Consider the following 22,878-nt stretch of genomic DNA (forward strand, 5'->3'; position numbering starts at 1 on the left):
GCAGAGAACCTTCTGCCTAATCAAAGAGAGTGGGATCTTCCTATCTTTGGCAAAAATCCTGAAAAGCAATCCACGATGTGCAGTAAAAGCAGCCCAGGTGCTTTCAGAGATAGCTAAGAATGGTAGGTTGCATTTTAGCACACAACGTTATTACAAAGCACGTTATAGCATGTTAGCTGTGTTTTTCCACTGCTTTGTTTAATGCTCAGCAGTTATTGGTCTTGCAATTGCAATTGTTCTATTGGCAAAAACTACAGTCTCTCTCCTTTAACAATGCAGATGAAATGAAGAAACCGTGTATTGAAGCAGATTTGGTTCTGACCTTGATACCTTTCCTGGAAAGCACAGACCAAGAAATGTTGCTTCATGCTGGGAGGGCTATTGGTCGTATCTGTTACGATAATCGTAAGTATCTATTTCAGAGAACCTTATTTTTCCTATCTGCAAGACATTATTTTGAATGACAAGCTACAATTTTTTGAGACCTGAGCATGCAACATTCTTGAACCTCCTGTTAAACAGTTCACACAGCTCACACATTGCCAGGCTGAATGCACCCCAAACAACTCAATCTCTAAGTTTCCCCATGTATTTTGACTGCATGGTGATACATATTTGTCAGACCAGAGACTGAATGCTCCTGATCTTCAATCAAAGAGTAGCAGAGCTTCATATCTACCTTAATTAGTTCCATAGAACTGCCTTGAAGCCAAATCCTGAAGGTCACTGACTTCACTCAACACACTGAGTGTTAACAAGGCAAAGCATTTCTTTAAGTGTGTCAGAAGATAAAAGAAAACGCACTAAAAAGCACTAACAATGACATATCTACTTCTTCATTAAAGAACATTCTTTGAATGCAGAAAACCTCTGTGATGTAAAGGTTTCCATACAATCAGAATACCAGTTAGCCTGCTGATCTACAAGTTGATACTCTTTTCACTTACTTACCCCAGTAGATTTCTCTAGATTTTTTTCTTTCATCTTTGATTCCTACACTGATCAAAATGCTTAGTAGAGCTAATATGGAGGTTCTCAGCCAGTGTGTATTATCAGTTTCTCTCCATCTAATTTCCCTTATCTTTCTAGTGGGGAACCACATCACTTTATCTAGAAAACCATGGCTATGCCTCCTGTCCTATTGCTATGAAATACAAGCACATAAATATGCATATACGTATCTGGTACAGACTCTACTACCCTCCTGAAAATTAGTCCAGTGTTTCCCTAATTATAAATTCTACAATAGCACTCAGCTGCTTTTCCTGGTGCTGGTTGTACACACTGCCAACTGAAGTGCAGTCTAGGTCTTAGCAAGACACTTTCATGAAAGCAATGTTATTGCACTGTTAAGCAACAATCACTGACCAGCTCTGTATTTCAGTTCATGCCGTTCTCAAAAGTACTATAAAACTAGTTTTTCATTCATAACTAAAACTACAAAACCAGTTAAATGTTTTCTCAATAGTTTTGCAAGCAGAAACAACTGTTGTTATTATATAAGAACTAGGAACAAATTAATTTCAATCCACTGTACTTCACTGATTTGCCTTGAGCTACAATGATATGCATTGGTCTGAGGACGTTTCTCAGTCTATAAAAATGCTGAAGATGGATAGAATTCAAGCATTTCCTGAATCTCAAGATTCAGAGCAATTAAAACTGAATAAATAAATAAATAAAAATGCTGAAGAGGATTATTCTCCTAGAATAATTTAATGTAACATTTTTCTTCCCCAACAATAACTGCTACTAACAAAGAGCATCTATGTCCCTGCCCCTTAGGATGAAGGAAACCAATGGATAATACAGCATAGGTTCCTTGTCCCTGAAAGAAATAAACCAGTGTATGTTCCTCATTCCATTTTAGGATAGTTACAAGAGACACATTGCTATCAAGTCCATGAGAACTCATACTAAAAGCTGTCATACAGATCAGTATACTCATTCAACTGTCTTTACCTATTTTTTTAACTACTCAGGCCCAAGTAAAACCAGGAGGACTAGCAGAACTATCCTGAATCAGCATTTTCTATGTACACATATTAGCCTGAACTCATGATATGAAAGCTGCGTGAAATCTAGCAGTGCATGAAGGAACTGGATTATCTTGCTACAAAGCAACTCAGCTGGATCCTCTTTACTTAATTAATTGGCTTCTATTTAACCACCTTTAACTTCTGTACTTGCTATTACCAGGTGATCTTCAGGAAGAGCTGGTGAAGGTAGGAGTCATCCCATCATTGGTCCGAATATTGACTGATCATGCAGAGAGTGAACCACTTGTCCACGTTGACCTATTGGCCTTATGCAACCTTGCAGACCTTGGTAAGTAAATGCCTTCATGGCTTGCAGGAAAATGCCACCTTCACACCTCTCCCTTTATGTGCAGAATGCCCACAGATCTGGAAGAGTTTTTGTTTTGCTGGGCATTTTTTTTTTTTTTTTTTTTTTTAAATCCTCCACTGGCACATAATCAGGAATTGTTACAACATCCATGTTGGTAAAGTAGCTACTCTGTCCTGGAGTATCAGCAACAGCTTGATCATCTCAAAATAATTAATTTTTTATTGACCCATACAGAAGTATAGACAGTGTAACTTTACCTACTATAAATTGACATAGTTTCAACTATTCATATACCGAAAATGGAATTTTATAAAATACTTCTTTTTAATAATTAGTTATAATAACGTTAACTAAACAGCTTAGCTTTGAATTTACACAATTTACATAACAAAGAGAAAGGCATCTACATCAACTTAATCTGTGCTACCTTACATAAAGTAGTGATGGAGGAGGAAGACCAAACAGAAGTCATCTCACCTTCTGTATGGTCTGACTCTACTGTTTAAACTGTTGCTTCCTACCTAGAGTGGGAGGTGCAAAGAAGGGGGTTCAGTATTATTATTTTTTGTTAACACGTATCTTGCATAAGTTTAGGATCTTGCAAGATTAATGCCATTTAACCTAATCAAGGAAGAAAATACACTGCTAAAGCAAACTGGCATGTGGCAAGAGCCAATTTGATAAATGAAATAATCACACAATAGGTGGATTTTTAAGGGTAAGCAGAACTATAGTTAGGGTTAATTTTACAGGTATTATAAAACATAGCTACAGAAATTGAACAAAAGCAGCATTAAGTAAAACAAAGTGTAAAGAAGTGATAATAGAGTTTTGCTGTCTCCATGCTGTCCAAAGTGACATGATCTATAAATAAAACCAAAAAGCTTTCAAAATCCAATTAACATCTATCATTTCTGATTATATGAAGACAACTTTAACATTTTATCAAACATAAAATTTCTAACGCTGACTTTCTCATATGCACAGATACAGCTAAGGAAGCTCTAAGCAAGACAAAGGTTGCTGAACAGCTGGTGAAACAACTGAGAAGAGCAGAGAACCATGAGAGGTTAGAAATCATCTTCGAGGTCCTTCAAGCACTTGCAGAAAACGGTAAGGCTTCTATAGGCTTGGTGGAAGGAGGAGAGAAAATGATGCTGGTGCTTAGCTTTAGATCTGAGTTTGCTATGGGATCCTACTAAGGGAAATCAGTAACACTTTCAGTGGAAATAAGCCACAAGATTAAAATTTGGAAGTTAAGATAATAATAATAAAAAAAAAAAGCAGGTGAGAGTAGTCATTTCCACTCTATTTTAGTAAAGCATGAACTAAGGGAGAATATGACTTTGCAACTGAAGAACAAACTAAATTCTTTTCACTGACAAACTTTAACACAGTCTGATAGCGATAGGATAAGGAGGAACAGTTTTTGACTAAAAGAGAGATTTAGATAAGATATTCGGAGATGATCTTCTCAGAGCGTGGTGAGGCACTGCAACAGAAAAGCTGTGGGTGCCCCATCCCTGGAGGCGTTCAAGGCCTGGTTGGATGGGGCGCTGGGCAGCCTGGTCTGTTAAGCAGCAACCAGCCCACAGCAAGAGGTTGGAACTTGGTGGGCTTTTAAGGCCCTTCCACGCACAAACATTCAGTGATTCCATGATGATAAGCATTCAAAGGAATCTAGATATCTGATAAAGATTTTGAAATTGAAAGCTCTTAACTGGCAATACAGCAAACGTTAAGGATCAGCCCTGAAGCTTTGCTCATTCGGCCCGTGGCGTCATCCTAGCACCAAGATGTCTGTTAAAAACAATACAAAAAACAACCGACAAAAAAGAGCACATCTGGAAAAGAGACTAGCTTAAATTAAAGGACTTAGCTTCCTTGCTTGAGACGCTTCAGAAATAAGTCAATGACCCAACTCTTAGTGTGCTTTTCCGATGCCTGCAGATGCTCTGAAAGTTCAGCTGGTGGAAGCAGGTGTGCAAGAAGTCCTGTCTGACATCCTGCTGAGGCTCCAGGGCAGTTCACAAGCTGAGGACACATGTATTGTGAAGGCCACATCCGATCTCATCGTCTCTCTGCTTCTTGGAGGTAAAACAAACCAACAAACAACCCACACAGTCCAGACACAATAAAGAACATCACAGAACCCCATGGGAATAGGAGTGGCCATTTGCCCATTTGCTTACAATTCCTTAACACAGACACATCTGCAACCTGTTTTATAATCCCAACGGAATACTCAGACATCACCTTTTTCTTATTTACAGCAGTTGAATCCTTACATTCCCATGTTTCCATTCAAGTGTCACCTATATGCTGCCTCAAGCCATCTAATGCTATTGTGACTGCTTCTCTGCAGAAAACAATACCTCTGTGCAGGTAGAATTTCAGGCCATTGCAGCTGTACCCAAGGCTGGTCAGTCCACATATAGCTTCTAACACTTCTCTTTCAAAACCGGCCTAACACATTGCTTTGAATTGAAAGCCAGTTGTCAGATGAAAATGTTTGCATGGCCCTGAGCCACTCATTTCTTTCTCGTTCACTGCTTCAAGCCCACATATGTACTTCAAATATTTGGATTAACAAATTTGTTTGTAATATAGATAGTGCATCTGTGAAGCAGAAAAAAACCATCATCATTCCAGACCATACACATAGCTGACCTAGATCTTTCTCTAAGTCTTTAAGTTGATTTGAGGCACACTGAAAAAAGACTGAAGACTTCTAATGGCACCTAAGTTTAGGTGTCCCTGTTATATTGCATTTTGGGCAGATGAAAAAATAAGCTTCAAGAACTGCTTGCTTACATTGCACCCCACTCCCAAATCCCAAAGGAATCATCAGTCAAAGGTTTTAAAGGTTGTTGTCATCATTAATAACTGAAGTTGTCATTGATTCTGATTTTCCACTGGATCCCTCCAAAGACAGATGGAACAATTCACTCTGTGGCTATCTACAAACAGACGTAAGATGTACTTGACATTTTCCATTTATTATGCCTCAGATAAGTACACACAATTTTTTCTAGCTAAGGGATGTGGCATTCTCTCTCAGGATGCTGGAACCCGCCTCATATCCAAACATGCAGATACAAAGTCAGGAGCATTGGTTATTGCCAGTTTTACAAAAATAATGGTAAGGTTGATTGTTCTCTACCCATCACACCTAAAAAAACACCGTTTGTGAGTAGAGGGAAAAGCAACACTACTAGATTTCATTTACTGCACATCTCTTAAACACTAAGTTGCTGTTCTGCAGACTGGAGACTTGCATACTTTTAAGCAACAAAAGCTACATGTAGAAATAATTTAAGGAACAGTGGTCAAAAATAGGGTGATCAGGGGTGCAAGCATTCATATTTTGTTTTAGCTGAATCCCATATTAACACAGATGAGACTCTGGAACAGTTTCACAGCAAATTCATTTGTTCAAAATATACAGACAAAAAAAAGAAATCAAGCTCACGTTTTACATTTTAAGTTCCTTTTGGGGAGGTGGGAGAGGATTACTCAGACACATCAGGGGAAGAAATAGAGCAAACTCAAGAGAAGTCATTTTTATCTTTCATGCTTTCCTATTTTAGAGAGCTCTGAGCCTTAATACCATGCAGAGAGAAAGTGAGAAACTCTTATGAAGAGACTCCTGGGAGGCCTTACTGTGCTGAATCAGTCAGAGGAAAACCCATGTTTTCTGTCCATTCCTCTGCCACTGACAGCTATTGTACTGGGATCAAACTGAGTTCAAACAAAAAAGAGCTTTTTCAACACTGTTCAATTTTCTCCATTTATTTAATTATCAGAAAGGATTCCCTTAGATCTCTCTGAATGGTCAGCAAGACAGTAAGCTTTAGAAAAAAAGCTGTGACTACCATATGTGTTTCTCCCTACCTCTCCCCTACATTCTCCCTATACTTCCTTTATTCGTGGTCTCTTACTTAGCCCTTAATCAGCCATTAATGTATGTGGCTGAATATGAAGCCCTCTGTGCCTTTCGACTTGCTATCTTCCATTTACTCAGCTGAGTGGCTTGCTTTGTCACTCCCTCTTGCTCCTCCATCTCTTCCACAGCCCCATTAGATATTTCTTGAGGAAAAAGTGAATAATCCTTTTCACATCCCAGTTTGTGCTGCTGCTGTATGCATAGCTTTAATCTATGAAAAGAAATCCCACGGAAACCCGATGTCAGCATCAACTGACTTAGAAGGCAGTGAAAAATGGCACCTTTTGCAGCTATTGAGATGGTTGTACCTAGCAACTTGAACCGTGAGCCATTAAATTCTGCTACTAGCCAAGCAAAAATCCATAAGAGAGGGAACCCATTTGGAGCTCTGGAACAATTGAAACAAGGCAGTCGCTAGTGGGTTCTGCCTACGTGTACTTTACTACAAGAGGGAAAAGATGCTCAGCCATTCTTTGGTTTGAAAGGTTGGGGGAGTAGAAAACTTAAGTTCAGTGAAGTATGGAGGTTAAAGCATTTTTAGCCCGTATAATTCTATCAGCCTAAAACTGTCTATTTACAGATAACTTATTCCTTAAGAGAGCTAGGCAATTTTCCTCTTACACTCTAATGTCCAAAGATTAGGGCCAGGCAAGAGAACATGTTCTTACTTGTGGCTCTTCAATCATCATCTCTACAGAATGTAGATATGAAATTGTAATTAAAATTTTGCACGAATGAAATTTGAAGTACTTGTCTGACTGTTTACTCATGAAAATATCTACTCACACTCAAATATTTTACATTCTTATTGAACACAGAAATTCAGGAAGAAAAACATGCCACGAACTGAAAGGCAACAGCAGAAAAATGCTAAAAGAATAGTGCTGTTGGTTCAAAAGAGAATATGGAATAGTTTCTACTGCTTTGGAGTGTTAAACAAGTGTTAAAAACTACTACATATGGCCATTTAAGCAGTACACAAAAAATTAAACCTTGGTATATTTTAAGCATGCAGCCAGCAGAATAAGAATCAACTAAACCTACTTTTGGTCAAATGTGTACTAAGACAGCAGTAGCTAAATAGGTAATTCATTACCCTACGTGAAGATGTGATCTTCCTGAGTAGCACTGACAATTTTTTGCCATCTTCTAACAAGTATTCATACAGTAAGAACACAGCAATAAAACAATGTTGACCAGTGTCAAGAAGATGCTTTGCTTGCAATGTGATTAACTACACAGAATAATCAAATACAGAAAAATATTTGCCAAAAGGCATCTTCAAAACACTTCGTTCTGGAAAGATGTGGAGGGTTGCAATTTCCTTCAACTCTTTAAAAGGACACAATCACATTTCCTATCAAAGGGAGCTGAAGAACTTTTGATAATGAAAGGGCTGTCATCTCTGCAGAGAGCTCTCAAATAAAAGGAGACAATACAGACATACAGATACTAACAAAGTATTGTGGAGCACATACTGCCCAAAATCATTGTTCTTTGGAAAGCACAAATCCACTTTCTCCAGCTTTGAACATATAAGAACTCTCTAAATCAAGAGTTTTTTCTAGTTTCATGAGTGCAACAAAGACTTATTTCAGAAAGTAGATTTTTCTTACCTGTCCTCTGAAACACAATGATCTTACTGAATAAAAGGAGGAGTACAAAACATGCAATCAGACTAACAACTGCTGGATAAGATAGCTAGTATCACAATACTCTCTTAAGCAAGTAGAATAGCAATATTGGAGTATTAAAGCTATCCTGCAGAGCAGTGTTAGATGCCAATAGAATTCCACCACATATATACAAAGGAAATTAAAGCAGTACTGGAGGAATAAATTTATTGGAAAAGATATGGCTTTTAATCTGACAGTGACTGGCTCTAGAAAGTGTTGTCAAGCCATGTCTTGCTCGAGGGTGCATCTCAGCATCAGTTCACAGGCAGCTTATTTCCACTTGTCTCTCTAAAGAGTTTAAGCTTGTAAAAACTACTGCCAAAAGCTTCCGTCTCAATCTTTTCAAAACATTAGAAGAGCCCAGGCAAAGACTCTCTGAATTCTCAATTCATATTACTTAAATTCTATCACCGATTCTCATCTCACCTCTCCCACCTGCTTGGTTTCTCTTCTTTCCTTAGATGGCAACTGTGTACGAATGGTACAGGTGGGAGTCATACACCAGCTTCTAGATCTTTTGGAAAAACACGTGGAGAGTGAAGACATCTCTGTTCAACATGCAGCACTCAGTGCACTTCGAAACCTTGCTGTCCCAGGTACAGTTTGAGGACAACTGATTTACTGTGATTCTTTGTAAAGCTGGGTCATTTAATGGAGATGTGTGCAGTTCCGTCCAAGTCACCAATTCCAATCCTATCTATTTTGGAGGACAACTGAGTTTTTTCCCCCCCTACAGAAGCATTTTACGTAACCCATCTGGACTCACCAGATACACAAAGGACAGTCTGATCTCATTGTCAGCTGCTGAAGTGATTTCATATTAAAAACACACAGAGGTTAAAGACAAAAACGCGTAACAACACTTATAACTTCACCCCATGTTATGTACTATAAGCTATCTCACCACACTTGGTAGACATTATAAATTTGTTCTTCTCTAAAGCCCATATCCATTGGAAACGTTGCGTGCGTAAGAGTTTTAAAACTCCACTCTCACCATCTTTAATAAATGTACCCGAAAATTTTGTTACCTCTAATCTCTAAACTAAGCTTCCACATGAAAATACAACTCAGACCAAAAAGATTTTACTACAGACATAACAGAACAGCACCCCACACCACAGTCCTCACTGCTGCAGAGCATTTCTGAGAAGAACAAGGCCCCAGCATTATTTTCTGAAAATAAAAGCATGGAGTTATCTGCCAATTTTCTTATGTAAACTAGCCAGCATGCTTAGTTGAGGAAACATTTCTATATACAGTTACTGCTTTGAATAAACAAGATCCCCACAACATACTACTTGCTAGTTGGCTTCCACTGCTTCCCTTCATATTGATATACCTTTGTTTCTTCTCTGCCATTAAGATTCCTGTGGCACATCTTGCTGATTTCACTGTCGCCTACATCTCCTGCAAGTAAGATTGGAGGAAAATTGCTCTGGAGGAAGCAGCTTAGGTAGCACCAGTTAAGCAGCATTAGGACTCTTTCCAGACAAGCTTCTGATTATTACCAGGGATTACTGCACTAACAAGGAGCAAAGGCAAGATTTGAGAGAGGAAAGCAAAGAAACAAAGGCATGAACAACAGAGGATCAGCGAGCTCAAATAAAAGAAACATCATACACAACCAATAAGGTTATGCAAGTCATTTCTGCCACTCAGCTCAGTTAAGATAAGCAAGAACAGAAAAAGCCTTGATCAAGCAAATGGGCGAGTGGATAGAAATTATTACAAGATATACAAAGAGAAACAAGGGTGTTGTGTTTATCCTGTTTTTTACTGTATTCTGGGCAGGGTTGAGATCAAAAGACCCAAAAGTCTTCTAACAGCAATTTCTTGAAAGCTTTTGGCTCAAAACACAGACCTAAATAGCTGCAGGAGTCCTGCCCTTATCTCCAACTTTTCTACCAAGCTGGACCTTTCCACGAAAAGCATAATGGAACACTAGATTCAGAACAACGACTATATTAAGTCACAACTGTATTTTCAGATGTTTGTGTAATGACTTAACTTCCCATTAATTCCTTTCTATCCACCAATTCCACTCTGTAGTTGTTAACAAGGTTCAAATGCTGGAGGAAGGTGTGGCAGAACGGATTCAGGCACTTCTACGGTCAGAGACGCCTCCTGCACAGTTTAAACTTCTTGGAACACTACGAATGTTAGCAGATGGCCAAGGTAGGGAACTGCTGATGTTTACTGATGTCAACTACAAATTCTTCTCCTTCCTGTGTCCCATGAGGCATGTACTGGGAGAGGACAGGCTAAGCATCCTGCTAACCTAATTCCACTCCCTCTGGTGAGGTTCCCACAGAGACCATTGCTCAGGGCTGCAAAAGCTTCCCACATCACTCTCAGTCAACCTTCACAGATGAGGAACATACCAAATACAAGTCTGCAGTAGTCCCTCAGAAATGCCAAAGACCAAAATGAAAATGTTCTCTTCAGAAGATGTATCAACAAAGCATGAGTACGATGGAAAGGATTTATAATGCCAGAGAGCTAAAAAACAAATGAATAGAAGAATTAGACAATACAAAGGAGTTGAGGTTTAGGAGAAATGAGTTTCTACCACCAGTAACCTAATCTCTCTCTCTCTCTCTATATTTATTTTCACAGGTTAGTCTTGGTAAGGCTCAAATGCTGAAATTAAGGGATTATCTGCTTGCACTTCACATCATTTTGCTTTACACTGAGATGAGCACGCAAAGGCAATGGCGTCCACTGAACGCTTCTCAGAAATCTAGCTACATGCAAAGTGCACAATTAAGGCACAAAACCTCACAATTACGTTAACATTACAACAACATCCTAACTTCTAGATGTATTCAGTTCTTTAGCAGAATATACTCATACATAAAAACAAGTTGCTGCAGTTTTTTATTATAAAGGTACAATAGTGGTCTGAAGTCACCAGAGCAGCTGCTCTGGAACACTGACCAAGTTAGTTATCAAGGTAAGATCTAGCACTCATTAGTTTGCACTGATTCCAACCCTCTTAAAAACCTGCTTCCACTTAAATTTCAACATAGCAGGATACAGCCTCTTCTTAGGTTTTGAAGCAAGTCAGTGAAATGTCATTTCTCTGAAATTATATCTTGACTGTGAGAGGGGAGACCATTAATTTTTCATAATTGAGTCTTAAGAATTATGAGATCTACAGTGTTAAATACTATATTACATATTATTACTGTTTTTAACTTAACGTTGTTTACAAGCCCTAACAAGAAACCAAAATTTGGCACAAAACTTCTGAATATAAAACAGTACCAGTATCATAATGCTGAGTAGAAAAAAGATACAGAAGATTATTCAATGTTTACCCATTTACATCTATGAGCATACACTTCCACCTTTAATTACTTACTATTTTGTTTACCCAAGAGCTAACATTGCCCTTAATTAACTCAGTCTGAGAGTCTTACGAATATGCATCTACTAACAAGTCCACACTAAATTAGTTAATTGCTTTATCTAGGGTAAATTAATTACTGACAATGACTGGGCATGCTGAGGCTTACAAAACACAATAGAAAAGAAAGGTTTCTTTCCAACTATAGAAAAATGCACTGAAACATGTCAGCTTCGTTACACTAAAAAGAACACAGCAATAATCCTTGCTTCAGAGCTGCAAAAGAATTTGTACACCTCGCTACACAGTCAAAGGACATGCAGCTCAAATTCAAGTTCAGTTATATGCACAATTGAAGTTTGGCATTTTGTAAGCCAAGAGGTCCTTCTGTTCCTGCTAACGATGACTAATTGGTTTTTGTCTCAGAGATCTACCACTGGTAGACATCAGGAAATCCCTGACAAACTGGGTCAAGACCCCTTCTTTGAACAAACCTCTTACACCAGTTTCATTTGCCACCCTCTTACCTTTGTCAGCTTTCTCAACTAAACTGGATTACCGTGATCTCCTCAGACTAATGTGTAACATCTGACCTAGAAACAAAGCCTTTTCAATACCAGAGTTTATCATACAGCATGCCACTGAAAACAAACATGTGGGGAATGGGGAAAAGCTCAGAATGACCAACATGAAGCCAAATATAAAATTCCTCAATCACAAACAATAAAAAAAAAAATCAGACTCTTAAATTAGAGCTAAAATCTATTACCACAATGTATTCTTGAAAATAGAGCACACTCAATGTGAGCATCAGTCCTATGACCAGTATGTGTATTACACTACACTAAGACTCAAGTGGTACCACGCTAGACTGATACAATACTGAAATGGCATCTCCATCACTAAAATTTCTTTTGGTACTGAATTTAAAGTGTTTGGGGTTTAGTTTCCTTTACTGGCACAAGTCTTAAATCACAGTATCTCATTAAATTTCAAGAACTTATCCAGGAAGTTTTTTCCAAGCGTCAATCGTATCGATTCATGCTTCTGGGAACTCCTGAGATGTGGTTGCTGAAGTGCAGGGAAAAGCAAAGTAACAAGTTCCTCCAAACTTATGACAAATTTTAGTTGCATCTAATAGACAGTTTAACAACTCAAGAGTGTAACTACAGACATGCTGCAATTCTGTACCAAGCCTTGGACTTTCCACATGATACCAACCGTAATTATGACCATTACTGAGAACAATGAAATAGCAAGGTTCCAAAGAGCCTACGATGACATTCATACAAGGCTCAAAGGGCAAATGCAAAAAATAAAGGGAAAGGGATAGGGCACGTATGAATTTTTCAATACAGTAGCGTAATATTTGCTTTCAAATATCTGAATCGTTCATTTTAAGCCCTGCTTCAGCAGCCTGTGAAAAGGTGAGATTTACAAGAACAGCTTGATTTATGTTTTTACCTCCAAGACATGTCCTGAAACAACTGACATTCCACAAGCAAAGATGCCCAAGATCACTCAAGCCCAATGCTTCAGTTACAGCTTAGACCACAAGATGGAGCTCAGTATCCTTTGCTAATTTTACATTCATATTTCTGGGACAAAGACTGAGATTTTAAATGTCTGCTGCTGCTGTTTTTCTCTTCAGCTGACGCGGCTGAAATTTTGGGCCAAGACCCCATGCTGCTGAACAGACTGGTGCAGTGGTGCAATGCCAGTGACGACACCGACGTCTGTGGAGAAGCAAATCGGCTCCTAGCATCCATCTTGCGTCACAACAGATCCCAAGTATGACAGCTGTTGGTCTCATATGTTTTAACCCCGTTCTTCTTAATTTTTTTTTTTTTAAGCTTGTCAATATAAGCTAAGGGTAAAATGTTAAATGGCATATATGATTATATAATTTAAAAACAATTTTTTTGTTGTTGTTGTTAGAAGTATCTCTAGTCAGCAACAGTAGCAACTGGAAAAATAGGAGCAAAAAAGGCAATGCACTGCACAGATATAAATCACACAAACAAGCAACATGGTAATCACTGTCACTTCTTGACTTCTACCCTGCTCAAATTAAGGCTTGACAAATGTTAAGTGACGCTTTTCTATTTCCATAAACAAATTAGTTTCAAATACCTATCTTAAATGGTAAAGATAACCCAGCTGTGTCCTGCACATCTTTTACAAGTTCCAGACAGTTTGTCTGTCTGTTGAAAAAGATGAATCCAGTGTGAGCTGTACCTGCTAGCGAATTAGATCAAGCTTCTCTTTCTTATAAATTAGAATTAGAACAAGCTTCTCTTTCTTGTAAATCATGGTATTATGTGCAGACACCCAACTACGCTTTACGCTGAAGCAGTGGAATAAAAAGTAGAGACTATCTGCGTAGGCTTTAGTGTAAAACTAAACCACTGCTAGTCTGAAGGCTCGAAAGAAAAACTGTAATAGATTCAAACTGAAACTCTTAGAGACCGTTCAAAGGTATCTACGTACACAGATCCTCTCTACATACTTCTATGTACCAACATTTCAAGTAAATTAGAACAGCCTTAAGCACACGTGCACAACTAGTGCCAAAGACGTCTCCACTCTTACAATACATTCATTTTAATACCATCAGCTCGTACTGCAGCAGGCAGATCTTTTCCATCTGTCTGGAGAGTGAAAAGTGCAATCTCTCCCCCCTTTCTATTCTACTCATAGCACTCATTTCCATCTGTGTCCTTTCATCTTTCCTCTAACAGGAAGTGGTCAAAGCAGTGCAGGAGGCACAAGGAGTGAAGCACCTGGTTTCCATGACCATGAGCAAACATGCTGCCATGCAGAACGAGGCTCTGAATGCCCTGGCAATAGCATCTGCTATTGATTTAGGTATTATTCTCCTGAAAGTATTAATCTGTGCAGAATCCTCATATTATTAAGCAACAGTCAAGCTACAAATTTTACTTGCAAGTAAAAGCACGACTGTCTAGATAGAACTCCTCAGACAAAGGAGGTTATCCACCCAGAAAATGACAGAAAAAACAGAATTCAGGAATTGTCTGCATGTTTTGTGGTTTTTTTGTTTGTTTGTTTTTTTTTGCTTAAGGTAGATTTAAATTGTCAAACAATCAGGTTGTGTGGACAGGCACAATCTGTTGAGTATCATACCACGTTAAAAACCCTACAAAAAACAATGAGGAATACAGAAAGCGATGAGAAAAGGTGTAAATGAAGACAGTTAAACAGGGGCTGGTTATGAACTTGAATTATCACTGAAATCTATAAAAGGATGAAAGTTTTCACAAGACAGTTATCTGAATGCAGGAGTACAGGAAAAGCACCGACAGAAAGACTCTGCATAGTCTGAGAATGAAAAATTATAAAACTATAAATGCTGTAACTATCAGCGAGCTGAATTTTAAGAGATTGAATACAATAATTTTTCAGGTTTATCCTGCATGATTGATCATATTTGAAAAATTGCGCTTTGTGACAACAAAAACAGCCACCACAAACCTACATATAGGAAAAAAAAACTTAAGGCCAACTAAATTGAGAATTTTCTACACCAACAAGAAAAGCAGGACAATGAAGAGCCCATCTTAATGCTTAGTCTATCACTAAGCATCTCAGACTCAATTTAATATCTAATGTTGTCTTATAGCATCTGTAGCATAACGTTTCCATCTTCCACAGTGATGTCAGAGAAAAAAATTCTACAGATCAGACACTAATTCCCCATTACTGAGAATATCCTCAAGACATCTTTGTTTATGCAACTGCTTTTAAACGAAGCCAGTTAGAAATCTTATTTTTATGAAAAAGCAAGCATCTTCACATTCTATCATCTTTTCACGTAACAACTCAGGTATCTGATCGCTTATTTTTCAGAAACCCTTGTAGAATCTTTCAAGGAATCACAGCTAGTACAAAGCTTACACAAACTTCTACAAGACGATAATACAAGTGCCGAGGTGAAATACAATTCAATGAGTCTTCTGTGCAGTCTTCTTAATTCAGGTAACTTCATTTTAAGTACTCTTGTGATGCAAGGATGGATGTTTGTGATGAAAGTATCTGCCGTTTCTGAAACGTACTGACCTTTATTCTGCCAACACTGCAGGCAAACCAGAGGCTGAAATAAAACAACACCTTTATATCAGCACTCAATTCATTGTATAGGAAATTTCAGTAAAACAAATGAAGGATACGATTTCAGTTTCTCTCTATCCCTCGTCAGGGAAGATTGAAAATGCTTCCAAGCAAGATGAGACTGGTCCTGGTGTCAGCTTAAAGCAATCATCTTTAAACCAGGAGGCTAAAAACCTCATGCCACAGTTCATTATATCTTTATGCATAAATTATGGAAACTGAAAGCAATTGCTGTGCTTTGCCATAGATCTGCCACAAGATGAGCTGCTTTTGAAGTCCTGGCATCGCCTTATATTTGATAGACAAGCTGGATTCTGCAACGCACTCATATTTCCCTGTATTCATACATGTATTGGCTCAGGTCTAAGTACCTGGATCTCTCAGTGTGACTATGCATCATTCACACAAAAGATCTGAACTGAAAAGATGTATTTCATTAACACTTTACAGGCTCATTTTTAACAGTAAGAATTGAGTCTTACCAATATAGATAGGCTAACAGAGTACAGAGGCAAGAAAAACCCTCAAGTGTAGCCTGTACTGTATTTTCAAAATACTTTTCTGCTGTTTAACCAGTTTTTGGAAGAGAGAAACTGAAGTGAAATTCTTAAAACTAAGAATAAATACTTTCAAAGGGTTACAAAATACCCATTGAGAGAAATTATTAATAGGAAAAATCTGCTTCATCTGAAGGTAGTCAAACAACTTCCTAGCACGGTGGGTGATGGCTCGTGCCTGTGTCCAACAGACATTTTGACAATGCCCTAAGTAATAGCATACCTTAACCTTTGGACTCGATCCTTTTTTAATGTCCCTTTCAAGTGAACAATTCTATGCTAAAGCAGCTCGTTTTAAAGAGCAAATACTCCAAATGTGCATCTTGCAACAGTTGTTTGGAATGGCTGTGCCATGGCACATCACTAAGTCAGCATTTGCTCTCCCATTCAGGCCATCTGAGACAAGAAATAGAAGACAACAAGATAAAAGAAACGCTCGAACAGCTCTGCAGTCACAGCAATGCAGAAGTGGTCAAGGAAGCTCTTGTAACATTGCAGATTTTGAAAGGAGACTCACTCTACTAGCCCACCTCCTCTACAGAGCAGTCCTGAGCAGTTCCTCTACTGTTGCTGTTACTGAAGCAAATGTGATAATATGCCAGCTCTGCCAATGCCACTTTGCATTTGTCATGCTGCTGCACCGATGCTATTAAAGACCAGGTACAACCCCTGCTTTTGAAACTGTACATAAAATGATTTGGCCACAGATATCTTTATTACTGCTGTTCTTCACCAACACATGCAGTAGGAATAAATTCTGTCAAGCAAGAGTGTTTGTATACATTATGTGAGAACCAACAGATAATTACCACCTTTGTAATATAAGTTGTGTCATATCCTGAAATCAGAGTAACACAATTTTTACTTTAGTGTTTCAAAACCATTGTAATTTGAAAATTATTATAAAAATCCAAAGCTTGGTTCACGCAACCCAAAACAATTAGGATTTAGTTTAGATGTTAGCCACTGATTAAACAAAGCAATGGGTTAATTGGTACCAATTCAGTCCCTGCACGTTGTGAACCTAACTGCGTACCCTGCTGTTAACTGCAAATCTCACAACCATCCACAAAGCTGTACCTTCAAACCAACTCCCTCTCCTCTTCCTCCTTTTAATTTCTGCTTTAGAAGTCATCTGAGTTTTTACCTGCGAATATAACAAGCTGTATTGCTAAGCACATGAAGACACAACATTATCCTGTGCTCAGAGATAGAACTAACATAATCTGGAATTATGTGCAGTCCAGACAGTACTTGGAGAAGACACAAATTAAAGCCAGTCAGTTGTGACAAGTGGGCATGGGTGAAGATCTGAAGGTGACTGCCATTTCAGAAAGGTATCTCCAGTAAGATATTCTCCACGAAGAAAGGGAACTTCACAAAACCACTCCAGACAATTCTATTGATAACACAAATAGTTTTTGACTACATAGTAAGAAAAGGAAAAACAAGACCTGAACAGTGTACAGTTTTCTCTGGCTTAAAGCACACAGCCGTATGGGCATCCTATGACTTTCCCATGTCAAAATAAAACAGCTGCAGCCAAACTCAATTTCAGAATGAGATGTGCACTTGTGCCTAAACCAGGCATTGAGATGGAATATATCAGGATTATTACAAGTTTTTTTTGTTGTTGTTTTTGTTTTTTTATCTTCTATATACACAAACACCAAGTAGCCACACTAAGGTTACCATTTTTAACAGAAGTGATCCGGCCTTAACATTCTACAGTACTTATCCTAGATATATGAACAATAAAGCCATTATTTATTGGCTAAATGTTTCTGATCTTTCTAAAATTCAAAGCAAGTTTTTGTTTTAATATATTTAAGTCAAAACGGTCAACACAGACACACCAAATTATCAAATAAAGCCTACGTTCAGGCTTGCTAGGTTACTTCCCTTCTGCACTCAGTGATTTCAGGACCATTGCTCAGGTAAAACAAACCTGACTCTCAGTAATTAACTGAATGACACCTGGACTAGTGGCAGTCAAAGTACAAGTATCAGTTTACAACTTTTTAATATCTGCAGATTGCATAACTGTTTCTCTGCAAACTGACTTTCAGCTTTCATTTTTTGCATGACTTTCCATTAACAGTGAAAAGAAAAGCACACGGGTTACCTATTATTCATCAGTCAAGACTGAAAAAAAAAAAATCAAGAATTATGTTTAGTAAATATAACTTAAGCAAGTATTAGCACACCTTTACCTCACAGAGGATAACAGCGGCAGTGATTGCAAGCAATAAATCTTAGAAAACAAATTCCAGTATTACAAAACATTTATTTTATTTAATCAAATGTAAGGCTTGAAGAAAAAAAAAAATGTATGTGTATATACATATGTATATACACATACCAGAAGTCACTCAAAAAACCATCTCAGAAGAGACGAGGCCTCCCCTTACACAGGATAAACATTCAAGCTGCATGAAAACTCACAGGCAGTATGGGAAGGAAGAGGAAAGGATGGAGCGAAAAGACAAAAAAGGCAATGCTATATATAAACCAATTGCCACATGAACCTCAGTGTACTTGAGGTACAAATCTATCCACATGGCACTGTACAAGAGTCAACAGAAATACAGACCTCCTTGGCAAGTAATATTCAGACTCTTAAGAGGCGACTGAAGCTCCTTTGGTCACTGCACTCTCATCTGTGCTCGTATTCATTCTCCTTTTTGTAAACAAACTAACCGTGTTCAAACACACATAAGAAACAAGAGCAGTTGCGTTGTCAGAACCAACTGAGAAATAAATACACTGCTTCACAGAAATATATTGTGCTCATTTCTGATAAATAAAAATGATCACACGTTGAAAAGTTCCCTTCGCTCAGTCCAGTTATTCAAGTCTGATCTCATATTTGATATCTTCATTATTTCCCTTTCTTTCGCCGTAGTGTTTGTGGAGTTGTTCCAAATGCAACCAATAAAATCTCAACATCAACAATTTATCGAATCTATCCCTGCAAAACTGTTGATTTGCTTCTCCTTCGGGGCTTTAGAGCAGGCTCACACTCAACTGCTTATTCTGACAAGACTTGTTTAAACCATAAGCTAAATTGTCAGGCATGAAGTCACTGTGGGTCCATACAAAAGGTGCTAAATAAAACTTTAAGTACAAAATGGTAAGAAAGTATTCCAAGTCTGAAATTACAGTAGCCACATGTACCACCACCATTGGTACATTTAAATGCTTAGAGGTAAAACAGCCTACAGCCACAGGATTTTAAAAATTTTACTGAATAAATGCAGAGAAGTTTATCCACGGTGAAAACAGAAATGTTCACAAATGTAAAGAGCCTCAGATAGGTTGAACTTGCTCTCTTGAATTCAGTTCCAAAAGATTCCGAAGAGTGTTGATACAAAGCTGGTGTCAACATGGCCAAGGCCAGTAAGAACAAACTGTACAAAGACAATCCTGATTAAATTCTCTTTGCATACAAAACCAGAATATCGAAGAACCAAAAGGAATCAAGAACTCATTTGTCTTCAGGCATCTTGGCAAGGATCCACAGACAGTGGAATTCTGATGGATGGAACAGGCCCTTGGTGGCAGCTAACTTCAGAGCATGAACTCCATGCTGACCTCACTGAAGCCATGATGATTTTCATCAACTCTTGAAACAACTTCCCAGCACTACGTGCCTTGTGTCAAAAAAATAGCGAAGCGAAATGTACTCCCATGATACAATTTTCAACATGATGTTTTACAAACAGTTACAACAGGAAGTATTCTCCAATCTTACATACATCAGATTATTACACAGAATAGAGCAAGCTGGTTGACGAGGTGTTGTAATAGTTTTGAGCACCAGAGTTAAAAGCAAATGTTACCAAACACTGCTTTGTTGCTTGCAAAGTAGCAGTAACTGCAGCAAACGTTTGGCTGCTCATAATGGACTACATTCAACAAATAGGTAATACAGACCACAAATTCAAGGCTCTGCAGAAGAAATGCATCTTGCCCTCCCTTCATTCACCTACAGCTGTTTTTCCCTTGTTGCATAACGAAGCTAACAAAGTATCACAGTGCACTTCTATAGATTTTACATACAGGTTTTTCAGATGAATAATATTGGACTGTTCTCTGTTCTAAGGAAATCAGCCCACTTTAGACAAGCTTCCTTGTCCTCTTGTGTCTCAATCACTAGCTAGAACAAGAACTATCAAAGCTGCATTGAAATATACATGAGAAGTACAGCATTGCCTAGGAAGTGTTTCACAGGCTAAAGAGCAAGAAGAACATCTGGACAACCAACACAAAGATTCTTACTGCAAGTCAGCTTCTGCCAATGAAACGTTCATTGATACATGCATAATACAAAAATGGAAAATGAAAGATTTAGGAGTTTGATTTCCTAAGAAGGCCATATACTTTGGGAATACAACTATCAAGTCCTTCACAAAGACTACATGGAGTAAAATATCATTAGAAAAATATATACTTCTTTAAAATTTACACTCTCAGGCACTGTAAAAAAAAAAAATCTGCTCTCCCTGAAAAAATGGATGCCACTGGAAGCAGTAAACACTGTTAGTTATACAGCCTACTGTAAAACCAACAACTACTTCCTAGAAGTTTTCATCCATACACATCCATCTTTGACAGATTAAAATAGTATGCCAGGCATGGCCGTGCTTCTGCAGCCACTGCAGTCCTAATCCAAAGACTTTCAGAGAAGACTGGACATCTTACTGAACTCCAGGAAAAAAAGGATGGGAAGAAGAGTTCAGTTTTCTTCTGGTAAAAGTAAAAACAGTAAAAACCCACAGAAGTTATTTCAGTAGAAGTACTTCAGTTTGATACCATAAGAAGAAATTGTGAAAAAATGGTTCTCATCAGCATACTGTGATTGGCATTTGAGTCACGTATTAGAATACAAACAGAACTGATGATTTATTAACTTTATAGAAGATTCATAAAAAATTCTAAAGCTAGTGTTATACTAAATGCAAGCTTTCTGATAGAAAAAAAGACCAGTAGTGATTAATGTTGAATCCGAATTTTTTCATCAACTTTGATACTAGCAATTAGGGCTTGTAATGATCAGCATAGCAAATGCTAAAGAAACCAGAGGAAAGTAAATCAAGTTCAAAGCCAGCGTTAGCATAGCTTGCTAACTACTGAAACAAACTGCACTTCTAAACTTCTGTGGGTAGCACTTTTTAAAAATAGCACTGAACAATAAAAAGCTACACATTTTTAAAGAGTTTTTTCCTTTTTCTATAAATAAAGACTATTTACATTTTTTCCAGACAGGAAACAGTACTAGGGATTCACATTCCCTTGCCTGAAATGGAGATTGCTAACATATAATGCTATGGAGTCAGACTTTTCCCCTCATGCATTTTCATAACTGCTTGGGTTACTCAAGCTATCCGAGGCTGAACTGTTTCTGCTTCTGAGACTTGCACATCATTCCCAATCAAACAGAAATATCCCCTATTTCTGCACAACCGAGAACGAAAGAACTGGAAAATATGTGATGTTTGCTTCAGTTTCCAATACCATCACGATGACGGTTGTTGGTCAACTTGCCCAACTGACAGCACGAGTCTACTGCAGAGATTGTAACCTTTTCAATATTCTTAAGAGATCAGCAGGCCGTCTGAAGATATCACAACACTGAAAGCGATGACAGTTCAGAGTAAAATCAGAACAATCTTGACGGTAATTCTTCAAGGAAGGAGCTTAAAGCAGTTCCGTTTCTCCTTCCTACAAGTTTAAAATAAGTTCTGCCAACTTGAGAAACTCCCATTTCTTCCTCACCAGAGATCAATTCCGATGCACTGAGTTGTCTGATAAGCAAAAAGGCAGATGGATGAGCTGGAGATTCTTTTTTGTACCAGGTTGTAGAAAAACCCATGAGTAGGTAAGATCCACTTTTAATACCAGGAGTATTTCATGGTCTGTGCATTTCTTTCCACTTTCATGTCTGATCAAGAAGAATAAGATATACTTTTTGCAACATATGTTTGATTTTATATTCAGAAGGCATTGCCTGCTTTTACAGCTTCGATATCAGAAATCAATGTCCTGGCTAGGAAAATTCCAAAAATCTAAAAAGAAAAAAAGAACAAAAAAAAAGTTGTGAAATGTAATACATGCTATGTACCAGTCTGCAAGTAGACACTGAGACATACAGCCTATTACCATTACCCATTATTGCAGAATGAGAACCAGCCTGTGTGTTCAATGCACTTCAGTCAATGCAACTACTCTATTGTGAATAACAATGCATTGATGAAGCATTTTCAGGCTCAGACACCACTTCGTAGCTAGGATCATCTGTTAGAGCATGGCTATTACTAAACAGTAAATAAGCAGCAGAATCCAGTAAAAGATGTAACGGATAAGAAAAAGATGATTTATGCAATGCTTCAGAAGTGCTCAAAATAATATTCGTCTCTAGACATCCTACAGGTGGAAGAAATACACTTAGCCAAGTTCACTTGGGTCTCATAACACTCAGTTTTAGCAACAGATAAATTTGAAGTCAGTCAAATCATTCCATAACTTTGGTTAAGTCCTGTCAGTTTTCTGATTTATTTTGTTTTTAGTACTTATGGAATGTGCAATAATCTGTACTCTAGTGAAACTCTTGTCTAACAACAACTAGAGAAGCCCCAGATTACTGGGACATTTATCAACTTGGAAAATATCGTTCACTCAAGTTTTCTGGGAAACTTTCCTTTCAAAATTGTATATCAATTCATAACTCAGCACATTTCCTAGAACACTCATAGAAAAATCACAACATGTTGTGGTGAAGTTCTGGAAAAGCCACAAGATTTGTTCTAGAAGCAGACATTATGTCTAACTTTTAGTCCCACTGTGAAATAACTTAATGCCAAGACA

General features: G+C 38.0%; 2 protein-coding genes across 3 annotated transcripts in view; one reads left to right on the forward strand and one right to left on the reverse strand.

Moving 5' to 3' along the window:
* Window positions 1-279: 279 nt before the first annotated feature.
* On the forward strand, window positions 280-16,663 carry LOC100549626 (rap1 GTPase-GDP dissociation stimulator 1-like). Its single transcript, XM_031554334.2, has 10 exons — window positions 280-405; window positions 2,200-2,328; window positions 3,337-3,462; window positions 4,300-4,443; window positions 8,433-8,567; window positions 10,024-10,149; window positions 12,975-13,114; window positions 14,065-14,191; window positions 15,194-15,322; window positions 16,403-16,663. The coding sequence occupies exons 1-10, from the start codon at window positions 285-287 to the stop codon at window positions 16,534-16,536; spliced, it is 1,311 nt and encodes a 436-aa protein (XP_031410194.1). The 5' UTR covers window positions 280-284; the 3' UTR covers window positions 16,537-16,663.
* Window positions 16,664-18,278: 1,615 nt separating this feature from the next.
* TSPAN14 (tetraspanin 14) overlaps window positions 18,279-22,878 on the reverse strand; it is a 39,249-nt gene continuing 34,649 nt past the window's right edge. For both annotated transcript variants that reach the window (XM_010714112.4, XM_003207782.5), the window contains one exon: window positions 18,279-22,079. In XM_010714112.4, coding sequence (XP_010712414.1) covers window positions 22,008-22,079 — 72 coding nt within the window. In that variant the 3' untranslated portion in view covers window positions 18,279-22,007. The remainder of the gene's footprint in view (window positions 22,080-22,878) is intronic.

Source organism: Meleagris gallopavo, chromosome 8 (genome assembly GCF_905368555.1).
Source record: "Meleagris gallopavo chromosome 8, MGAL_WU_HG_1.1, whole genome shotgun sequence".
Lineage (NCBI taxonomy): Eukaryota > Metazoa > Chordata > Aves > Galliformes > Phasianidae > Meleagris > Meleagris gallopavo.

What these genes read in the sequence shown, in the direction of transcription:
- LOC100549626 (XM_031554334.2), top strand. Translation starts at nt 285, where the DNA reads ATGAAGAAACCGTGTATTGAAGCAGATTTGGTTCTGACCTTGATACCT. An exon ending in TCGTATCTGTTACGATAATC is followed by an intron (nt 406 to 2,199) that starts GTAAGTATCTAT and finishes TGCTATTACCAG; the next exon opens with GTGATCTTCAGGAAGAGCTG. An exon ending in ATGCAACCTTGCAGACCTTG is followed by an intron (nt 2,329 to 3,336) that starts GTAAGTAAATGC and finishes TCATATGCACAG; the next exon opens with ATACAGCTAAGGAAGCTCTA.